Below are 24836 nucleotides of genomic sequence, written 5' to 3'. Positions count from 1 at the left end.
CTCGCAGTCTCTCTTCCTTTTATTAGAATTTCCACGACAACAACGACAGGGGTTTTTATGGAGGAGGGACACTGACTTTGGTGCCAAAAAGGATTATATCAAAGATCTCTGGGAAATACATTGTTTTTATCTCCTGACACATGCCACATGGAGACTGGCAGTTCACTCGGTGTGTGCAGTTCATCATACAAGGTAACAAACTATGATACTGGGTCTAAGAACAGTTATAGAAAAAAAACACTGCCCCCTCTTACCTCCCTCCACTCCCCATCCTGTCATGCCTACTCCTTCTCTTCCCTAGCCCCTCTGTGTTGGAACCAGCAACCAGAGAACTTCAGGACTGCTCCATCTCAAAGCACCCTGTTCAAAATGCACTTGTCGATCTCTTGATCTACCCCTCCTACTATGCACTGGACTTGCCTGACCTAAGCACCACATTACTGGATCCTCAGCTAATGCACTGTCCTTGCACTATTATGTAATTGTAGATATAACTTGTTGTAATCCTTGTTGCATCCTATATCCCATTGTAGTATTATTTGCACTTACTGTAAATTGCAACACCTGTTCATCTGCCAAATAAAATTATTATTATTATTATTATTAATACTAATACTACTACTACTAATAATAATAATAAAATCACCAATGTCCGCCTACTTGGGTCACAGGCACAGTGAAGTTGTGCTGTTAGATTTTGGGCGAGGAGTGGCGGCAACATTTCCTTTGTTTTGCATGAATTATTAAGTTGTCATTACTTCAACAACTTTATTATGCAGTGAAGGCCATATGCCATTTGCATGTGATATATATATAGATATATATATATCTATATCTCCTTCCATGCAATAAAATGGTTTAATGAAAATATATTCTGCCAGTTAATGTTGTTCGAATGACAGCGGAAAGTTTTAACGCATAGCCAACAATGAATATATTCTCAAACATCCCTTTTCAGAAATTTATTTGGGGAATTGTTCACAAAAAATATAAACAACCTTGGTAATGTACATCATTCAAGCATTGAGCTATACAGACAACACAGATCTAAACCAAGCAATACAACTGGAATTTACTAATAACTTCTCACTATCATTCTACCACAGCTTAATTACATCCCTCAACTTTAGTAGTCCAAGCAAATAGAAGCATAGTGCAGAGTCAGTGCTACATATATGAATCTTTTTCACATTTTATGTACATTTAAAATCAGCTCACCTTTCAGATACCTGCAACTGAAACAGATCACCAGTGTCTTATCTTTATCAAGAAATAAAATAATATGACAGAAGCCAGGCACAAGCACTACACTATCAAAATAAAGACAATATCAAAATAAAGACTTTCCATTTAATGAAAAATAAAACAGAAAATTAACTGTGAAATCAAAGTATAAACCCTAATGTGCACAGTCAGTCTGTCGCATGTACAATAGCCTTATTTGCTCATAGTGTTTTGCTCATTGTTTTGATTTTGGTTATGTATGGGACTTAAAAGATGTTGGTTATTCAACATTACGGCAAATCAGAATTGCTACACTAACATGAACTTCATAAAAATGTGTTATGTATGATTTGTATTCAGTTATACCCCCCATTAATGCATGGCCAACTGCAACTATCCTCTCTTAACCATCAGAAATAAAAAGGATAAAGTGTGCCAAAGGGGAGTGTACTATTTATGGTGTGGTATGTGTTAAAAAATGATAACGAAATGGGCCAAACTGTAAGGTAATGTAGAGGTGCAGCCCTAAATCCAATAGGGACAGATTGAGCACATATTTAAATTAGAAATAAAGCTGAAATTGATAGCTAAGTGTTCTGGGATGAAACACTGGGCATGAAAAAACACTGTAACAGGAAAGAATATGACATGATAGCTATTTGAAAATCCTGTATATAATGAAACTTTTACAACAAAGGAAGATGAGTGAACAGCCAACAGAGAGTATGTGAAACAAACAAACAAACAAAAATAAGTGCAAATCAAGCACCTGAAAAAAGCTCAGTATATTTTAGCTAAATGTGGTTCTAACAAATCTTTACAGGATTGTTTATGTTCTGTAATGAAACCTTTGTTTGAGCTGGTGCTTCTGTTACAGTGTCAGTACCAGCCCATTTCCAAACCAGCAGGCTTCTCTAGACAGGGACCAATCTACATACAGGGCCTTGTTTTCAGGCAGCATTTTGCAACATTACAGAGTAAATCATTTTAGTGATCTGCAGCACAGCAGCATGCAATGAATACTGGACAATAATAGAGCCAAAGCCTTTATAAAATCCCAGGGTTCCCTCCTCTTTCCTGATTGTATTAATGCAGTCTCTCAGTCCTTCATACTGTGTATTAATAGGGAGGACTTCAAAACCCAGATCTGTGTTATCAATGATGGTGCGGGTCCCCTGGAGGTAAAGACGGTGCAGCACAGTCTCCAGTGGGTACAGCAAAACATCTGCGCACAGATTTCCTGCAAACGTCGCCATGAGTTCAGGGAAGTACGCGTCAAGCATGTTCTGAATAGGCTCTGTGCCATCTGTCACCTGCCGCTGAGGAGATTTCTTCCTTAAAACAAGCAGCACCAGCTTCTGGATAGTAGAGCTGACGATGTAATGGAGCACACCATGCAGGAAGGTGGGAAAAACCAGTGCCCATAGAGGGAAGAGCCGCTTGCTGTGGGGGATGCCCATTCCAATCAATCGACCGACCCCTTCTTTCACACAGTCCAGGATTCCAGGGTCATCACGGATGATCTCACTCTACAAAAGACATATCAATAAATAAACAGCTGTAAGGAAGTACACAATAAAAGGATGAAATGGTAAAGCCAAACTTAATCAAAATGACAGTCATATCATTTTTTTGTGCTGTAAGTTTTTTTTTGTTAATGAATTAGAATGGGTAGAAACCAGCACCTTGTTCTACAGATATATTAAATGCATCTTTCTTAAGCCTCTTCCACTTTGACTTGTAACATGTCAATTTGACATACTCAAGGTGCGAAATAACCGACGGCACTGGCGGCAATCGCAACCCAAGCTACTTGCCACAATGCCTCCCAAATTTACAAAAACTTACAGCAAAAAATGCCTGTAAGCCACCCGTCATTGCCACCGGTGTCCCTCAGCACCACCACATCTGATCAACCCATTCACAAACTTGCTCAGCGTCAGCTGGCCCGTTCTGTCACAATTCAATTTAATTCTGTCTAATCTCATCCTGCGAGAAAATGACTCATTATGATAATGTATTATTGTTGCCATTCATTTTACCGTGCACCTCCCAGCACTAAGCCATGAGAAAGACTAACTGTATCATTGGTTAATGACAGGCAAACAGAGGGAGATGCGCTGTTATGTTAGACTGAGCTCAATATGACAGTGCTTCCAGATATTTCCAATCACACGTGTTCATTGGCAGTGTCACTGTGCGATTTTTCTGTCTGCGAGCACCATGCCAACTCAAAAACGTTTAAAAACAAAAGGAAGAAGAGCTGTCTAAATTGGCAGCGTTCTAGGATTGACCTAATGTTCAGGTAAGAAACTGTGAAACTATAGTCTCTCAAATGTAAGCATCTAACATTACGTACATCCGGCTGTTCATCACTGTGATGCAGAGCACTCTCCATTGCCTGACGAAGTTTTTATTCTTTTTTTTGTTTGTACAGGTTTTGTAACAGCGGTTAGCAAATTACAGTTGTGCAGACACTGCAGACCACTATCATTATTAAACTCCAGCCATGGGTAAATCTTCAGACAGTTTCTTTTTTTCAACTTCCCCTTCACTGGTATCACTTATTTGTACTGTTGTATCATAAGGCTGTATCTAAGTCTAGTCTAATCTATGCATTAGTCAGTGGTGTGGGACTGAGTTTAGTAAAAAAAATACCCTGAATATATATACAGCTCTGGAAAAAATTAAGAGACCACTGCAAAATTATCAGTTTCTCTGGTTTTACTATTTATAGGTATGTGTTTGGGTAAAATGAACATTTTTGTTTTATTCTATAAACTACTGACAACATTTCTCCCAAATTCCAAATAAAAATATTGTCATTTAGAGCATTTATTTGCAGAAAATGACAACTGGTCAAAATAACAAAAAAGATGCAGTGTTGTCAGACCTCGAATAATGCAAAGAAAATAAGTTCATATTCATTTTTAAACAACACAATACTAATGTTTTAACTTAGGAAGAGTTCAGAAATCAATATTTGGTGGAATAATCCTGATTTTCAAGCACAGCTTTCATGCGTCTTGAGCTGCTTGAATTTTTGCGCCAGGAGTGGCATAAAGTCACCCAACATCAATGTGAAAGACTGGTGGAGAGCATGCCAAGACGCATGAAAGCTGTGCTTGAAAATCAGGGTTATTCCACCAAATATTGATTTCTGAACTCTTCCTAAGTTAAAACATTAGTATTGTGTTGTTTAAAAATGAATATGAACTTATTTTCTTTGCATTATTCGAGGTCTGACAACACTGCATCTTTTTTGTTATTTTGACCAGTTGTCATTTTCTGCAAATAAATGCTCTAAATGACAATATTTTTATTTGGAATTTGGGAGAAATAGTTTATAGAATAAAACAAAAATGTTCATTTTACCCAAACACATACCTATAAATAGTAAAACCAGAGAAACTGATAATTTTGCAGTGGTCTCTTAATTTTTTCCAGAGCTGTATATACAGACGTGCTCAAATATGTTGGTACCCTTACAGCTCACTGAAATAATGCTTCATTCCTCCTAAAAAGTGATGAAATTAAAAGCTATTTTATCATGTATACTTGCATGCCTTTGGTATGTCATAGAATAAAGCAAAGAAGCTGTGAAAAGAGATGAATTATTGCTTATTCTACAAAGGTATTCTAAAATGGCCTGGACACATTTGTTGGTACCCCTTAGAAAAGATAATAAATAATTGGATTATAGTGATATTTCAAACTAATTAATTTATTTAATTAGTATCACACATGTCTCCAATCTTGTAATCAGTCATTCAGCCTATTTAAATGGAGAAAAAGTAGTCACTGTGCTGTTTGCTATCATTGTGTGCACCACACTGAACATGGACCAAAGAAAGCAAAGGAGAGAGTTGTCTGAGGAGATCAGAAAGAATATAATAGACAAGCATGGTAAAGGTAAAGGCTACAAGACCATCTCCAAGCAGCTTGATGTTCCTGTGACAACGGTTGCAAATATTATTAAGAAGTTGAAGGTCCATGGAACTGTAGCCAGCCTCCCTGGGCGCGGCCGCAAGAGGAAAATCGACCCCAGATTGAACAGAAGGATAGTGCGAATGGTAGAAAAAGAACCAAGGATAACTGCCAAAGAGATACAAGCTGAACTCCAAGGTGAAGGTACGTCAGTTTCTGATCGCACCATCCGTCGCTTTTTGAGCGAAAGTGGGCTCCATGGAAGAAGACCCAGGAGGACTCCACTTTTGAAAGAAAAACATAAAAAAGCCAGACTGGAATTTGCTAAAATGCATATTGACAAGCCACAATCCTTCTTTGGACAGATGAGTCAAAACTGGAGCTTTTTGGCAAGTCACATCAGCTCTGTGTTCACAGATGAAAAAATGAAGCTTTCAGAGAAAACAACACCATACCTACAGTGAAACATGGAGGAGGCTCGGTTATGTTTTGGGGCTGCTTTGCTGCGCCTGGCACAGGTTGCCTTGAATCTGTGCAGGGCACAATGAAATCTCAAGACTATCAAGGCATTCTGGAGCGAAACGTACTGCCCAGTGTCAGAAAGCTCTGTCTCAGTCGCAGGTCATGGGTCCTCCAACAGGATAATGACCCAAAACACACAGCTAAAAGCACCCAAGAATGGAAAAGAACAAAACATTGGACTATTCTGAAGTGGCCTTCTATGAGTCCTGATCTGAATCCTATCGAACATCTATGGAAAGAGTTGAAACTTGCAGTCTGGAGAAGGCACCTATCAAACCTGAGACAGATGGAGCAGTTTGCTCAGGAAGAGTGGGCTAAACTACCTGTTAACAGGTGCAGAAGTCTCATTGAGAGCTACAGAAAACGTTTGATTGCAGTGATTGCCTCTAAAGGTTGTGCAACAAAATATTAGGTTAGCGGTCCCATCATTTTTGTCCATGCCATTTTCATTTGTTTTATTATTTACAATATTATGTTGAATAAAAAATCAAAAGTAAAGTCTGATTTCTATTAAATATGGAATAAACAATGGTGGATGCCAATTACTTTTGTCAGTTTCAAGTTATTTCAGAGAAAATTGTGCATTCTTCGTTTTTTGTGGCGGGGTACCAACAAATTTGAGCACGTCTGTATATATATATTTCCATTATGAAAGTTGTTTTTAAATTTGATTTTTTTATACCATTTTTTTACAATGGAAAATAACCAATATTTTTTATTTTAGTAACAATTAGTGTGGGAATCACTCTGAAAACATTGATTTGTGTTTGTTTTAATTAAAATTTAATCAACATAATAGGCTCTCTGTATTTAATTTTTGTTGTTTTATGAATGTGTATGAAATTGCCTTGGTGCCCTTGGGTTGGATTTATGTTTTGCCTTTCTGCCCCCTAGACCTTGCCCTTCATGACCTTAACTTCATATTTATTATGGAGCATTACAAGGGACTGAGTAATCATGGAATGATGGTACTTACCTGAACAGTCTCAATCAAGCTGGCAGAGTAAAAAGGCATTGCAACAACGCATGTTAAACTGTGAAAAAGACAAATGTTCATTCCTTTGTTTAATTGGCACTCATAATCCCACAGCAGCATTACACATGAAGTCTGTACTACTTACTGTCTTAGAAAGAGCATTAGAAAAAAATTAAAAAATAAATTTATATATATATATATATATATATATATATATATATATATATATATATATATATATATATATATATATAATTGCAAGATTCATATTTGACTGGGATCTGTTAACATCAAGTTATTGCAGATTTATTGGGTTCATTTAAACTTCCATAAACACTGATCAAAAAGCAATTTCAACAACAACTGACTTCCAACAGACATGTGGAACAAACACACAGGAAACCACGAGAGGTCATCCTACCACACAGACATATTACAAGTCATGATTTCTAAACCGAAAAACTATGAATACTTAATAATGGCAACATATTTTTGTTATAATTTTAAATCTATTGTTTTCAATGGAACATGACTTATAATATAGTAAAATATTAAGAATAGTTGAGCCAACAGAGTTTGTAATTGTGCTCTATGTGGAAACATTTGATATGGTAAATCACAAACCAATTTACTCAAACCTTACCCTTTCAATATCAGGTGCCCAGCTATCCGTTTTAGATTCCATTTATGGGACAGTTCTCTGCAAGAAGAACAACCACCAAATGGTTAACAATGATCCCAACAAGGAAAGCCATGTTGGACTGTATAGCACAGAGGTGGCTACATGGTACAGAAAGTTAAATGAATAAATATGGCGGCAGCTTTAAAACATGTTAATTTCTTCAATACTATTCATCTATAGACGTGTGTATAAACGTCCTGTGCAGCAGGTATACCGTTAAGGCCCCACCTGAACATCACACCCCCAGTCGAACTCTACTGTATGTGGGTTTAGTGGGCTACTAATAAGCCACCGATAGAGAACTGACAGAGATGTCCTGATCTTCTCTAGATTCTATTCAAAATTATGACAGTTCTTGAATTACAGATGGCCAACAAACCTAGTAAAGACAACAAAACTAGACCAATTCTGGACCAAGCTGCAGAGTAAGTAGTTTACTTTTCAGCGGTATTGTACATTGGAGAAGCAGATCTTGCATAATTGTAACAATTTACAGTGAAAATTCATAAAACCACATGCCAACAAGCAAGGAATTGGGGGGAAAAAAACAAAAAAAACAAACAAAAAAAAAACAGAGAACTTCAGACCGTTAAGCATATTGGCTTTAAATTTATATACAAAGAAATCTGAAATCTGAATTTCTGCAATGTATTGTTTCCAAGAACTCAAATTCCTATAAGCCTTTGGAACTTCCTATACACTTATCTCTTCCCTTTGAATAAACAATATTTGCTGTTTTTCCTTTGACTTGTGCTAGCAACTAATGTGCCTGTCTTGCTCTTGTCAAACAGAGCAGCCAAATGTTAGCGTACCACTAGATATAAACTATATATGGTCATTTTTTTGACATCCACGATCGAACTTGATCTACAGAATCACAGAATACATATACATACCAAATATGAAGTCAATATTTTTAGTGCTAGATCTTTACCTGTATCTTCTGGAAATCCAAGTCATATGACCCTCAATAAGGCTTATATCATAGGTAAACACCCATCCCCTTCCCTAATAACTTAATAAAAATGTACTACTCACTGTAAATCACTACAACGTCAAAATGCTATAGGCTTCTTATTTATATGCTCAGTCAAAATATTTTATAGGTTTCGACTGGTTCAACTGGTAACCATTTACTTATTGCACAGGTTAGTTTTGGTTGCCAGGAATAACAAATGTAGGATGCAAAAGCCAAGTTGGTTGTACTGACATAGAACAGGCCCAGGGCGCAGAATAGTTGCGCACACATGCACAATGTGCACTGAAGGATTTTGTCAGGACCTGAAGATTTTCTTCATGTAAGCATCCACTGCTGCTGCCAGCCCCCTCTCTCTGCTCCAGTAGCTGTCTTTAAACCTTAACATGCGCCATTATGCTGAAATATACAGCTTTCATGAACAAAGCAGTTGTCCGCAATTGACGGGTTACCTTGCCTCTTGATTTTTTCCATACTTGGTATGTTGTAAAAACAAAATACTCATACACCATTGTTCTACAGAAAAAACAAGAAACGGTTTCCTTCGCTTTAATTTGCTCCATTCTGCCATGGAGATGCAAGACGGTCACAGGAAATAAACATTAGTTTAGGGGTGTGTTTAAATAAATAACAAAGAACATGGACTTTAGCTTGTTGATACAACTAGAGTGCTGTTCATCTCCATGCATACATACTGTATTCCCATTACATCAATAATGTTTTAGTGCTCAATGATAAATACAGTATTTTAAATATACAATTACATCGATGTTAATCAGCCAGTTAAAGTTTATTTATTTGCTGCATAACAACAATAAATATTTAGACTCCCATTTGTACCCCTCCCCTTCATTTCAAACTTAGCAATTAGGGGTCAATTGCAGTGTACCAAATTTAGTCCACTTAATGTGTAACTAATGGATTAAGCAGGTTTAGTCCACTTGATTGGACTAGATTTAGTACACCTTCAAATCCCAATTGCAGCGGACCAGAAGTTAATCATCACAGGTGGATCATCTGCTAAATCAGACTAAACTAGATCCCGATTGCAGCGTACCGAATCAGATTTGTGATGATCCTGTTCAAGCGGATTAACGTAGTGCTGTGAAGGAAAGACTAACTTAGTACGCTTGCTCGTCCTAATTATTTATTTCTTAGTTTTTTTGCAGAGAAAGCTGCATTTTCCCTCTGAAATAAATAATACATCTGAAAACTTTATTCAGTGCATTTCTTATTCCTATCACATTTGGGCAATCAGATCAGTGAGAAAAAAGTCTTGTACAAAATACGTGGGCCCAACATTTAAAATAAACTTTTTAATCATGTACCTTTGATACCGTTTTCAGTTTGATGCACTACAATTTCAGTTAATATGCTTTAACTATAAACAACTAACGGTCCATTATCACGCAATGAAACCTTTCTGTGCCTATGCAGCAATGTCGACAGCTTAAAATGCAATTATGATCTGGCAGTTTGAAATGTGCACAAAAAGACATGACATTTATTTTTACTTAAATATGTTTGATGTAATTTTTGTACAGGGATACCTTTATATATTTATCTGACACTGAAATTCACATATTGGATTATTAAAGAAAGGTTTATACAGCTAAAGCCAAATGTTTTGCATTACCTAGAATTTTAAAAATGAAATTCAATATGAACATAATTTAGATCTTTTATTTAACATCATGTAATCAAAGAAACTACAAAATGATAGCGCAAAAGTCTACCAGAAGCCATAATAGTAGTACAGTATTTCATGCTGGATTTCCAAATGTCACATTTTTCACTTTGTCAGTTTTTTGTTAAGTATGTGGAAAACTACAAAGTGATATGTAATTTAACATATAAACGTTACATTATTCAGTAGGTTTCATTTAACTTTATGAAGCAAAATGTGTTAATTCTATAGGGTGATTCGAAACTTTTGGCCATAGCTGTTGGTTGTTAGTCCCCATTATCGGTCTAACTTGTTCCACTTGTTCTGATCAGTTAAACCAATTACCGGGATCATCTAATCTGTATTTTAGCCCACAAGGACTAGTTTTTTTAAAATCACTTACAAAAAACGTCTTGCCATTTGTATTGGACTCATCGGTATGAGCAATCTGGGGAGGCAATTAAAAAGGCAAACAGCGCATTTGTATTGATTTATTTATTGTGTGGAATATAAATAAAAAGGCAGGTCCTGATGAGGTTGTAGAATACTCTGGTGAAAATATGCAGAATATACGCAGATTCACCCAGACCTCTCAAGAGCATTCTGGATGTGGTTCTCGGATCAGTCAGCTATTAGGAATTAGATGAGCAGCGATGGGCCAGATGGCATCAGCTTGTTTGTTACTTTTCTTATGTCCAAGTGACGGGAAGTTTTACTGGCATCATTAAAACCTGAGAACGGCATTCCCCCTATATTTTAACATCATTTTTTTCAGTAAAAAGCAACATATGCACCTTTGGCTGGTGAATACACTAGGAATTAAAATGAGTCAGTGTTATTTACTGTACGCATCATATTATGTCAGAATTTTATACTTTTACAGGCAGTGTATGAATAAGACCCCTTCTTATAAATAGATAAAATGAATGTTGTCATTATATTAAACCACAAAAAAGAACAGCAATGCAAAAACATGTGTCATGAATTGAGAAAGAAGCAAAGAAAACTCAAAGGGAATTTCTGAACTTCTTCCTGCTTTTCAAGACAGATGGAAAGTCGTTTTGCTTTTTGTATGATACTGTAAGTTAGAGTTTTTATTACCTAACTTTTTCCTCCAAAAGTTAAATTGATGCCCTGGCTCAAGACTAACAGTTGCTAAAAAAAACAGTTGCATTCTTTAATTTCTCCAAGTATTAATAACCGCAGCCAGGGATGACAGAAATAGGGATGGACTGGTATACAATTTCCACATATAATGACCGTCAAGAAAATACCATGGTAACCTTAATATTACAGTATACAGTACATCATATAAATTATTAAAATGACTAATTTCGCCAAAAAAAGAAAAAAAAAAACACACACACACAAACAAACAAAAACCACACTTCCATTCATAGAATGCTTTAAACTTTTGGCATTTTATATTCTACTTCTACGACAAAGATGAAAAAAGGCATAGCAATTATAAGTAATCCCCCCACCCCCCAGACAATCAGAATATAAAAACTGTAAAAGAACACCCTAAAGTTATATATATATATATATATATATATATATATATATATATATATATATATATATATATATATATATGGCTTAAACTTTTAAGTTTTTATTTTCCAAATTTTTACCTCCCTTTAGTGTTATTTAATAGTTGTTAAGATGTCTCTGCATCCTAACTTTGCTAGGGCTGCAAGTATCATCACTTGGTTTAGTAGCATGTTTGCAGTTGAAAAATGCAAAGGCAAAACAGCAGTGATGATGGAATGTTCAAGTGTGAGGCTAGGTGAGAAAGCGGAGTAGTATTGTGCCTCGTTTTGTACAGGATGTTGAATAAAGACTGTCATATGAAAATGACCTTTTCCTTCCCTTTGTTCATAGGAACATGAACATGGCATTAATTGTTCTTTACTGCAATTACGATATTTGCGGTGTAGCATAACAGGAACGGTATCAATACTGTAATGTACTGTACATAACCCGCGGTAAACCACAAAACCAGTATACCGACTCGCCCCTAGTCCCTAATCTGAAAGGACTCAGCATTTGTGTCCGTCGCCAGCACTGTTGAGCGCAACGGGCCGTTACGTTATTACCTGAAAAAATGACGCTGTATTCAGACCGCTACGCTGTGTTTTCAGTTTGCATAACGGCCAAAAAATAGTAACAATCCTGTGAAACATTGTTGATTATTCCTGTATGTGAGAAATTGGTTTGCTTAAAATACTGGTTTCAGCTCTTAATACTCTTCAATGGGTTGGTTGTGACAATATGTTCTTTAGTTTGGTGCGTGTAATGTTTGCGACATGGAACACATTCCCCCCTGTTGACGGATGAGACTAGATCCTGGGTGCGCCCCTGATACACAGCTCTGTAACAACCAACACCGCTGCAGATCTTTATTATTATACCATAACTACGTTCCCTCTAAGACTTTCATTTAGTTAGCCACTGTGGCTAAAGTAACTTAACATTTTTAGCCACATTGGAAAAACTTTAGCCACTTAACAATACTGTAGACAAGTTATAAACATACTGTTTCAGCAAGGCAATAAGATGTGTATTTTATTTGAAAACACGTAGATATTTAAATGACAGACCCTACCATTTATTTACAATACACATACATATTATATTTAAATTGCCCTATAATTCTGATTCCCATTTAATAAATGCCAAACTTAGTCCCACGTGAAGAAACGTCATTACAGATTTCCTAAATTCTGAATAGGTTTGCAGAGATAATATTCATGTACTCATAATCCTTTACATTATTTTGACTGCAACGCGGGTTTCTTTCCACTACAGAACGGTAAAGCAAAATTGTGCCAGTAGACAGTGCTATTAGTGTATGTTAATATTAACGCCTCCCTGACCAACCGCAGCTCTAGTTACACTCTCTAGTTGTACTAATGTGATTAATAATATTAGTAGGATTGTACAGCCACTACTGTGTTTTTTACTGTGTTCTTTCACCTGTGACAGTAATATTGCACTGATTCTGACATTAAAACTCAATAAATCATAGTGAGACGAATCCTTATTTTTAAAATAATAAATGAGAAGCTGCATGTTTCTTTCGGGACCAGAGGGTATGTTTGACACCATGACTGCTTCACCTCCCAGTGACTAGTTTCACAGTCATATTTTAGTTATCTGGACATGGATGACTGGTATTCCTTGGGCTACATCTTTCGGAACATGATTCTGGTAATTGGTCTGTTCAATTTTTTGATAACATTTTTTTCCGTTTGGATGCCATGTGTTTTTTTTTGTTTTTTATTTATAAGAAGCGCCGTCTGCTGACTGTTTCTAATTAGAGCCTCTGTCCTCCTGCCAAACACAATGTTTGTGGCATGCATATGTTACGTGATCAACCTAAAAGAGCTTTCATTGGGCAAAATCAAATCAAACTAAACAGTCTGTATTGATTCATCTACCAGCGCACGTTGAATGTGCTGGCAGTCTTACACAAGTACATTTTTCAAAGCCTCTGCCGCCGTTTTGCTTGTGGCGAGCGGCTATCGGGAATGTAGCATAACAAGCTGGGTTAAATAAATAAATCATTCAGATGAAGAACAGTAATGTGTATTCCAAAGAGTTTTGAGATATTCAATCTTTTTTATTTCGAGGTCTTTAGAAAAAAATCCAAAGTTCCACAATTTTACAATAATCCTTTTGTATGACTTCAGTTTCCCATAGATAGATTTTCATATAGTATGTAGGTTTTAAAATATGAAATGTGGGACACAGTACATGTCCAGTTTTACTTGCGATAAGTGGAAAAAACATGTATGTTGTATATTCCTTAACTATGGAACAACAGTGACACACAGGGTTTCCACTTATTCTTGCAAGCACACGTGTCATCAAGTGCAAGTTACATCTTTTAATGGTGCAACAACCATATATATTGGAACAACGACAACAAAAGCAAAACTCCACAACCACATGATCACAGTAAAGTTTATTAGAATATTTAAAACGTGAGATGATGCACGTTATTAGTAGAGCTTTTTTTTAGTAATCAATAAGTAGCCTATATTATTTTAACTACAAATACAATACAACTCACATGCAGAAACTACTACTATACAGTAGACTACGATTAAAAAAAAAAAAGACAGTGAATTAAAAAAAATGTTTAGAAAAACTAATTTATGCTATTTTTGAAAGAAGAATGAAAAACAGCACTAATTATATCCACATAATCGTAGGCCATTCTTAATCTTTTGAAAGGTTTCTATGTCGGACAGAAACGATAATACTATGGCAAAAATCTAGTTTCCCCTCCGTGGAATGGCGTCAATGCGTTGCTAAGGAGTACGTCATCCTATGACGCATACTCTGCATCTACCTACTGACAACCATAGATATAGAATATTATATATGCGGACAACTACTTCCACAAAGCGTAAGCATGTGCATGACTTGTCCTGCCTCGCCTGCAGGGGGTTGCGAGGATCTCCGTTTCTTTCGTCGCCCCCGCCCCGCCCCCAGCTTCTCCCCCCACCATGCTGTGAAAAATTCCTGGGGAGAACCCTGCCCCTCATGTTCTCAAGAGCTCTGTGGTTAGAGCTGAACACAAAATTGTAGAGTAGGAGATCACAGCAATAGTTTGAAGGGGAAATTAAAAAAACAAAAACTAGTTTACAGAGAAACAAAAGTGTGAAATTCACAGGGGGCTAAAAATCACCACACTAAATGCCTTGCCCTACTTCACTGAGAACCCTATGAGCTCAATTACTCAAATACATTTCTCCCTAGTTATTTCACAATTTGGTAATTCACAAACTCTATTAATTCACAGTTAAGGGCCTGCCTAAATGTAACAAACCAGGTATTTTAATTACTAATATGCAGTGCAATTATACAGATTCATGTTTAACAGTTCACGCACTTTCTTGCAAAAAAGCTCTGCTTGTTTAGAAAATCACCACTGATTTTTAGTCCCATGTACTGTAAATCATACTCAAGTCCAACCACTCTCACTGCAAGGGCTCTGTTAACTGTCTTGTCTTTGAAAAAACTACCTACAACATCGTATGTTTTTCCTTGCTCGAGGGAAATGCAGGTTTTTTTTGGTTCATGTCTTCCAGATTTGCGTAAAACCAGTGTTTAAATAGTTTCATGTGTATTTTTGACAGAACAGGCTCAGATACAGGTTTTTAAAATGTTATGGTAAATCAGAATTATTTTGCAATCAACTAGAAAGACCCCATTTGTATATGACTAGTAGTGATAAGACTATATTCACTGAATTAAAATCCTGTACACTGCTTGTAATAAGCCAGACAAATGGGATAATTCTGCATAGGTGAGTCAAACACAGTTTATACAATTAATTACTGTAAAGAATCCATGTGGCAGGAACAAACTCATGACTCAAGGGGGAATGAGAAACTGATATTACTCACTGTTTTTCTCTTTAAGTACGCTTCTTTACCTTTGCATTGTATAAAACAACCTTATGTTTGGTTAGCTTTATAATTTAGTGAGGAAATTGCAATATAGTGACATCTTCTGGTGGTTATAAGCAGCTGCAAGTTAATTTAGCAGGGAGTTTTTGTAGTCGACTTCATTCAATGCTAGAGGGAGGGGTTAGGTGCTAGATATCAGACAGAAATGCAACTTAAAATTTCTGGCAAAAGTTGTCTATAATTTTTTACATATTTGTGAAATAGAATTTGGGATGGGTAAAAACAAAACAAACAAAAAAAAAACAACACTAGATGATGCAAATAAATTGAACATAAAAACATGCATCTTAGCAACACAGTTGTGACCACTATATATTTTATTTCTTTTTTTAATTTAGATTGTCGAATTATTTTACCCCCAATTTTCTCCCCAGTTTGAAATGTCCAATTAGGTTCCCTCACGGCAACAATTCCCAACAAAAGCTCTGGAATCCCAAAACATCCCTGACATGACTCCCCCCTGCACCCCAGGCAGTGCTTTTCACAGAAGAGACACTTGGGGACTCTTGACTTGTGTTCAAAACTGTGTTTCTTGTACTGTACTGTATAGTTACCTTGGCAGTGGAGTACATTCACTGATGATTCCTTCAGTGCCCAATGTTACACCCTGGACAACAAATGTACTTCCCATTCCTTTCCATAGAGCCTTTGGTCCCTACAAATACCAGTAGGAAAGAGTAGAATTATTATCTGAACACAAACAATTTCCCCATGGGTATTAAAAAGAATTACAAAATATCACATTATCGATCAACGATTAATATACAGTAATTCTAACAAGTGCTGTAAATCAGTACTCTACCAACTGAATGCATGATGCAACTAATGTTATAGAAGGTTATTATATATATATATATATATATATATATATATATATATATATATATATATATATATATATATATATATATATCCCCTTGGCTTTAAATGCAAAATTAGACTGGATTTTTCTAAAGTTTATGTTTTGGGAAAATATGTCCAATGCAATATACAGATTCATTTTTAAGTACAATGTTATTTTCTATTTTACTTTGTAGAACAGGCACATTCTGTTTATGTACAAAAGGTAAATAGGGTTTGTTTTTGTTTCCCCCCCCCCTTACCTGTGTTTTAGTTAAGTTGTACATGACACTAACGGCTGTGAACGGTACAAGATGATAGTTCCTTGCATGGTAATTGACCTGTCAACAAAGAATCATTTTAAATATGCAGTCCTGTACTGCACATTACAGTTCAGTTAAACAGAAGTGGCAAAACCGTAATACAAGCTAATTCTTACAGCAACCTTAATGGTATAGAACAAACACACACCAGTGCCATTACTTGAATGAAAAGCATGTTTTGTTACTCTGGGAAGTCATTGATATTGGACCAAAAATGAAAGTTCTTGGAAGTGTTTTAGGAAGAATCCAAAAGTATTAGCTCTTGGAAGTGTTTTAAGAAGAATCCAAAAGTATTAGCTCTCAACTCATTATTTTATAACTTGTGTGCCAATAACCGAGGGGTTTCTGTGACAGATGAAAACGGCCAAGGAAAAGAGTGGGGAGATTTTTCATAGCATTCAAGACATCTTCTTGATACCGCTGCAAACACATAACTGCTCTTCTAGTTTCATAATGTGTCCTCGGATGTTAATGTGGTGGAGTAAAAGTCCAATGATGTCAATAAAAATGCCATACAGTATTGCACTGGTGAGAACTCTTGAACTCTGTTGTAGTTCTTGACTTTTCTCAAGGTTAACAACAACTGATCAGACTTATTATAGGTTTTTATAGGTCTTGATTTACCTGTTGAAAGAGATTCAGGCAACCATAAAGGGAAAGCAGTTTACCAGATCACAGTATATTTAGCACAGGCTTGATACTCAGATTGCTGGCACATGATTATTCTAATACTTAAAAAAAAAAAAAAACACATAGGTATGACACATTAACAGCACAAGTGTATATCTGCTAGGATAGGATTTTTGGACTGACATCCACTTTGGAGCTCCAAAACTCAGTAACTCAGTATCTTGTGATATAGACAATGCATATATAGGGCCTCATTCACTAAACAGCGGTAACGTGTTTTGCCCGCAGTAAGCCCCTTTACTAAGTGTTTTGTACACCTGCTGTATTCGCTAACCAGGGGCAGGCAACCAAGCGCGTGGAAAAAAATGCATGGAAAAAGTACCACGTTCGAGTCATTTAAATATAATGAATAATGTGAACGTGTGGAAATCTATGCAAATTACGTCACAAAATACCGCGAGGGAGGTGTTTGAAATGCAAACCATATTCACTTACGGGCACTAACTTTACTAGGTGCCTCAGCATGTGTTAAAAGTACCGCTTATTGAAACCAGATGGTGTCACAGAACCAGCAGAAGAGCTGCACAGGAGAGCGAGAAGAAGAGTCAGGGGGAGAGTATTTCAGACCAGGCAGACGTTACTAGGGCTGTGTGAGGAGGAGGTAATAACTAGATACAGACTGAGCACAGATCATGCTAGCCTTATATGCACGGCCCCAGAAAAGTCACAAAATCACGAATGTCACAGAAATCGTGTATTTGACTGCCTACCGTGAAGAATAAGCATTTTATTTTCCTTACAGTATTTTGCATTACTCTTCACCTCTCCTGTTCATTTCATACTTTTATCAAGTAGAAGCAGCGCTACAGTAGCTGTACACGCTCCGGCGTCAATGCCGTGCATTTGGTTACTACGGCAATGACATACCAGCTTCATGATTGGTGAATTCCTCATACTGTACAATGACGTAACATGCGAGTCAGAGGCGGGAAGTTTAAAATGGTTGTTTAGCTCGTGTTGATTTATTAGCTTGCAGTGTATGATTAACATTAAAAATGCTGACAGCTGACAAATAAAAAAAAAGCTAAATTCATTTCAACAGAAAATCGCGTTCAGAGCTATGAAAAGGGGACGTTGCATGCAGATATTTTGCTCAACTTGTAATGTGTCTTTGGATCATGTAAGAAAAGGTACTATTGACAAGCATCTTGACAGCGCAATACACAAAAACTTGAAGTTCAGGCTAAACAATTACTGGACAAGCAGGTCACAATCACAGGATTGTTTAAAAAGAGCAAAGAAATACATAATGTCAACACGTTTGAATTAGTGGAAGCCTTTGTGCAGCGAACATACCGATACAACAGCTGGTCAATGAAATATTACAGCATTTTTTAATGAAAAAAATGCTGAATTGTGGAGCCGTGCCTAACAGTGACACACTCAGACGAGAGCATCTCCCTTAAGTGTATGTAGCACACGAAGAATATTTAAATGGAAAAATGAACGATTCTGAGTCTGTTTGCATTGTATGCAACGAAGACACTGATGATCAAGGCAGCTGTGTTTTGTACATTATTTTCATGCCACACAGCTTTACAACTGCAAATTCAGAGGAACTTACTGCTTATAGTAGATACACTGCATCTTGTCTCTAACCACACAACAGTATTAGGTCAGGATATCATTAAGACGCTTGTGGAGAATGGCACTGATTTCAATTGTGTCTGCCTTTGTAATAGACAATGTAACAGAGGGAGAAACACTAGCTTTTCACGTCTATACAATGTTTTTTTTTTTTGTTTTTTTTTTTAGGTTGATAGGCTCCAGTGGCATATATGATGTTATATCATTTACTAATAATTTGATGGTATCTGTGGTTTTAAAACTTCATAAAAAATAATAAAGAAAAACACAAAAACTTTGGTTTTGTCATTTCAGGTTTGCAGTTAACGTTTCTCCTGTGTTTAATATTTTGGGATTAAAGGCAGCAAAACAGGCTATGGGAATTACACGATCATTGTAATTAATGTGTCAACATATGTTTTTAAGGTTTACAAAACTCTAAAATGTGGCTGAATATATGTCATTGAAGGTTGTTTTTAAAAAAAAAACTGTTTTGTCTGCTTGTTTTTTTTGCAGCCAACAAAGACCATTTTAAACGACTCTTGTTTCCAGCAAAAGTTTGTTTCATTTTTAAAGATTGTTTCAACAGCGACTCGAGTTCCAATGTTCTCGTACATCCTCACACAGTCTGGGGTTATTATATATATATATATATATAAAATATATATACACACATATACACACACATACATTATAATACAGTGTGTGTAAACCTTCTGCTTAATTCTCCGTGTTGAATTCTGTGTGCTGAATTCCACGTGTTGTGATAACTTGCAAATGAATCATTTAGCTCGCTTTATTTGTGCATATAATTAGCTTAGTGAATAGAGCTACCGCTGGTTCATTTTTGCGCGTGGTGTGGCTTCCCCCTGCCACGCGGTAATTCTGGTCATTTCCCGCCGTTTAGTGAATGAGGCCCATAGTCTTTGTTGTTGTTGTTGGATAACCTTGAGAAAGATGAAGATGATAACTACAGTGGTTCAGGAGTTCTCGCAAGTAGAATATGGCAGTTTTAATGGCGTCACTGCACTTTCTTCTCCATTTGACTCCATTGCATTAACATCCATGGTCACCAATTGGTAATATGTTGACACATATTAGACTAGCAGAGCAGCTGTGTGTGTGCAGTGAGTATCAAGATGCTATCTCGAATCATTTGAAAGATCTGGATCCTTCTGAGTGCTCATTTTCAACCTTTACAGACAACTTAACTCTCCAGGTGAAATGACTCAAAGTGCAAGGCAGTCTAAAAGCATGACTTGGAAACAAATATTCTATAACATAGTGTATGTTTGTTAAACTGTACATTTGAGACCTACTGTACATGCAGTTCTTGTGTCTGTGTCAAACATTTGAAGGGTGCAAACCAAACTTGGCCGAAACGCTACACCACACTGCACATACTTTAAGAAACTCTGTTTATCTTCCATTTTTATGGTCTTTAATATCTACAAATAAAAACAAATGAATCATGTGTGTCTGACTAGCATCCTGTTGTAAATGTGGCTCTAGTGACTATATTCCAGTAAATATTCTAGTATTTCTGTGTGGCAACAAAATTAATAGTGGCTTAAAATAATGTTGTTGGTTGATTCTTTCTTAATTGAGCTAATACGTAACTGTCATAGCTGGTAAAATAAGTACTATAGTTGATCGAGAAGAATACAAAGGAAAGACATTCAGGAGATGTCATATTAAGTCTGAAAGACCTTTTGTTTATTACTCTCCTAATAATGTTGTACGGTATGCAAGGTACCATTTATTATTCATAAACATTAATGCACATTTTGGCTGTTACTTAATTACAAACTGCAACATGGAACAGAAATATCATAACAAAGAACTACAAAAATAAGAAATTCAATATAACAAATGCATCATTAGTAACCATTCAGTTTAAATACATGCATGAAATTTGAAGAGAATAAAACCGAATTTCTATGTAGACTGTATGTTTGTCTCAGTGTATGGCAGTTTCCAGAATGTTACTGTGCTTATAAAATTGCCTATAAAATTGAAAACAATGATGAGACAAATGAGGTTTGGAGCTGTACAGTTGAGTTGTACTGCATGAGACAGGAGTTGGAACCCTTTTCAGCAATGTGATTGTCCAGGCCACTTTAGACAAAATAAATACAAACTGACGAACTCTCAAAAATACTAGGTTTGGCTTTGAATCCTAATTCACTCAAATTCATATATTGTACCTATGTGTTATATTTCACATTTTTAAAATAATTTAAAAAAGAAAGGAAACATACCTGACACTGGCGACGAAATACAATGCAAGGATGAGCCAAAACATTTTCTGTAAACAGACTAAGAGACAAAACAAAACAAACAAAAAAAACATATAAATGTTAGATCTATACAATAGTTCCATTCCATACCTACCCAAAGAGACTCATCTAGCAAGTGGAGTGGTTAAATAACTATCAAAAAAATAAAAAATAAAAAATTAAATCACCTACAATAAACGTGCATATTATATATCATATATATATATATATATATATATATATATATATATATATATATATATAAGAATTAAGAGATTCATTGTAATTGGAGTATTTGAAGCTGGCTGAAATGAGTTCTCTTTTTATATGTAAGAAATAAAGAAAATGGTATATTTCACACTAAGTGCTGCACTTTCTTACCAGTTTTATTTGAATTTTATAGTCAGTGGCAATGACCTTTGAATACACTGAAACTTGTTTCCAGCAATACGAATATATATAAGTTTTTGGTCAAAACAGCAAGCATTCCACCATGCTGTAGCGTTATTAACTGTGTATTAGCATCTTATGCACTTTGCACTTGCAAAAAAAGGAATTTGGCAGCCATTTAACATGTAATGGACATAAGATCCAAAGTATCGCGATAGTATTGAATATGATGATACTGTGCATGGTATCGTATCGATACTCCCGAAACGAGGTATCGCAGAAGGAATAACCAGGGGAAATTACCCTTTAAAAAACAGCATATACTATCCCCGATACTGCCTCCACCAGGAAATGGTCTTCAGCCTTAAAATAAATGTCTGCCATAAGAGATTGGTTTGGTAAAGAACAAGTAGCTTCAGATGTATTTCAAATACATTTTTAACATTTTCCTAACTGTGTTATTATTATTATTTTATTTCTTAGCAGACACCCTTATCCAGGGCGACTACAATTGTTACAAGATATCACATTATTTTACATACAATTAACCATTTATACAGTTGGGTTTTTACTGGAGCAATCTAGGTAAAGTACCTTCCTCAAGGGTACAGCAGCAGCAGCGTCCTCCAGCTGGGATTGAACCCACGACCCTCCGGTCAAGAGTCCAAAGCCCTAACCACTACTCTACACTGCTGCCCTACTTTGAACTATATTGGAGATCCAAAGTACATATCTTCAGGCCCCTATTATCGCGCAAATAGGGGCATGGGATTATGTAATGAGAAATGGGAATGAGCAAAGAAAATAGTTAAGTGTTGAAGCAAAAAAGTCAAAATCTATTAGAAATCCAACGGCTAGGCTTTTATGTAGTCTTTTTTCAATGTTGCTGACACAACTTACGTTTAGGAGATGTATAAACATCTCCACCCCCACACCTTGTATTTACACTCATCTTCAACCATGGGGGTTATACAAAAACCAAAAGATGAACTGCATTTTAACAGAACACAACGTGTACCCAAGTATAAACCCATGCATCTATTTAGGATCTCCAGGCCAGCACCAAGACAGGTAGGGAGATTCAGAACCCAGAACCATGTGGTGAATAAAATGTCAGCTAAAATATTTGTTTACGCTAACAACACTGTCAGCAGCTGAAAATGCTGAGGATTAGATCATTGTTTATATTATGACTCATGAATTTCAGCAAAGAGAACATTATCACTGTAACTTAACATTACAGAATCATCTTTTGATATGGCTGCTGTGCTGTAACCATAAAAATGTACCCAAGTATGCAAATTTAAAAACAATAAGACCCTTTTTATTAAAAAAACAACTTCTACTGTACATGCATCTCTTCGATCTAATTATAAATACTGTACTAGGGGTGGCCATATTTTACTGATTAAATGGCAGCAGTTAATGCTGCCCAAGAAGAAAACTTCGCTGTTACATAATATTAAAAGAAAACGTTACCTTGCCAACCCAACACCGAATCCTGCAAATCTGTTTAACTGATCTGAAAGAAAAAACATATTTTTAAATCAGAAGTATTTTTTTTTTTTAAGTGTGCAGAGACTGAAGTATAATCTCACAACATCCTCTTTTCAGATACAGTAAATTGGGAAGCAGTGCCATTAGATCTTCAATGTCTGAACTTTACACAAGACCATGACAGTTGTTTTCTGATCCTGAATATGTGCCTGTATGCCTGAAAGCCGTTTTTTATTTGATTTTTGCACAATACATTTTACTCGGGTAATGTCTGATACTGATTTTTTGTATTTATTTATTTATTTTAAACTTAGTTCTAATCACAGCTTAACCAGTAACTGATGTGACCAGATGGACTACCCCTTATTGCACAGAGCGATTAACACCACACGTCTTCTGCAAAATGGCATAACTTGGTTTGGAGGGAACCAAGAAAAATGACAATGAATTGTGTGGGGCTCCTACTTTTAACCCTTTAATGAACAGCAAAGGCTATCACTGACACTGGTTGCCCCTTGGGAGTTGTATTTTAGTTTATTCAGTGTGATGGAAGAAGAGTTTGGCAACAATATATGTTTAGATCAACATTTTTCCATCTCTGTATCTGGTTGGTTATCACTCTGTGCGGAAGCTAGGAAAACATTGTTTTTTTCAAGAAAATATTTGTACAGTTAGTGGCCAGCGGTCTTGTCACAAGCAGCTGCCATTCAGTGCACCCTGTCTGATATTACTCAATGGGTTAAAAAAATAAATAAAAAATAAGTCATGTCTACTGTACTGGTTTAACATCATTAGGGGATGTATGACTTCAGATTATAAAATATGTTGAACCATACACTAGGTTGGCTTTCAGAGAACAGCACACCACTAAAACTGAGCTAAACACAAGTGGGCCGGGTTAGGAGTTATCAACTCTCCAAAATAGATAGTATGAAATTAGTGCAAATTCAGCGCGATGCCAACATTGTAACATATCAATTCATACATTTCAGTATCCAGTTTGTTTTTTGATGCAAAAATAATGTCAATAGCTTCGTAAATATTTGGGGATTAAAATACAAATATATATTTTTAAGTAAATTACGAACAATTACTCACTGCGACGCGCATTGGCAACAATTTCTAAAACAAATGTCACACATGCTATCCAGCTGTGCAGATGACGCTTGATTTGTGTAATTTTTTTTTTGTTTTATTTTTAAATGTAAATAAAACGTTGCACTTGAGTCTTTAAAATATTACTGATTGTGTGTACACTGCTTCTTCATATACTTTCGCTTTTGTTTTGTTTTGTTTTGAATGATTCACCAAACAGACACACTTTTTACAGTACTGCTCGCTTACCACCGGATGGCCCACCCTGTACCGACTCATCACTGGGCCCCTGAGCAATAGGTGTAGCTGGGCCATACTGGGGGGTTCTTTCTCCCCAGTGGAGGTTCCTGCTCCCGGGGATGTCAGGAGGTGTTGACACCCAGTGTGGAATATCCGTGCTGGATGAATTATTAAATGACCTTGCTGCGAATCCACTTCCATAGGGAGGATCCTCTCTGCCCCTGTAAGTTAAGCTCTCGGGTCGCTGAGAATTCATGGAGTAGACAAGAGATGCACACAATAACGACAGCAAACGTTACGATGAAATTTGTAACGTGTTCACTATATCAGGAGCCTGGCTACAATATTGCAAATAAAAACAGCATCCCAGCTCTTCCTGCAAAACAACGAAAGACAACTGTCAACCTCGCACACACTCTGTATAGGAAACACTTCTGCCCCCATCCGCTTTGTGGATGTG

At 36.3% G+C, this 24836-nt stretch overlaps 1 protein-coding gene across 1 annotated transcript; it reads right to left on the bottom strand.

The window, feature by feature from the left end:
* Window positions 1-947: 947 nt before the first annotated feature.
* Window positions 948-24836, bottom strand: LOC117409531 (mitochondrial outer membrane protein SLC25A46). The gene is made up of 8 exons (XM_034015726.3): window positions 24386-24836; window positions 23024-23066; window positions 21137-21194; window positions 16560-16637; window positions 16011-16111; window positions 7293-7349; window positions 6650-6707; window positions 948-2753 (listed from the first exon to the last, which is right to left on the bottom strand). Exons 1-8 carry the CDS (start codon window positions 24630-24632, stop codon window positions 2175-2177), a joined length of 1221 nt encoding a protein of 406 aa, XP_033871617.2. The 5' UTR covers window positions 24633-24836; the 3' UTR covers window positions 948-2174.

Source organism: Acipenser ruthenus, chromosome 2, assembly GCF_902713425.1.
Source record: "Acipenser ruthenus chromosome 2, fAciRut3.2 maternal haplotype, whole genome shotgun sequence".
NCBI classification, from domain to species: domain Eukaryota; kingdom Metazoa; phylum Chordata; class Actinopteri; order Acipenseriformes; family Acipenseridae; genus Acipenser; species Acipenser ruthenus.
This window is presented reverse-complemented; position numbering and strand designations above follow the sequence as displayed.

Bases quoted from the DNA above. Each gene is read 5' to 3' on its own strand.
- LOC117409531 (XM_034015726.3), bottom strand. From the start codon at position 24,632: ATGAATTCTCAGCGACCCGAGAGCTTAACTTACAGGGGCAGAGAGGAT. The intron at 21,195-23,023 runs GTAACGTTTTCT...TTTGTCTCTTAG, and splicing joins TTCGGTGTTGGGTTGGCAAG to TCTGTTTACAGAAAATGTTT. The intron at 6,708-7,292 runs GTAAGGTTTGAG...TCTTTTTCACAG, and splicing joins GGGCACCTGATATTGAAAGG to TTTAACATGCGTTGTTGCAA.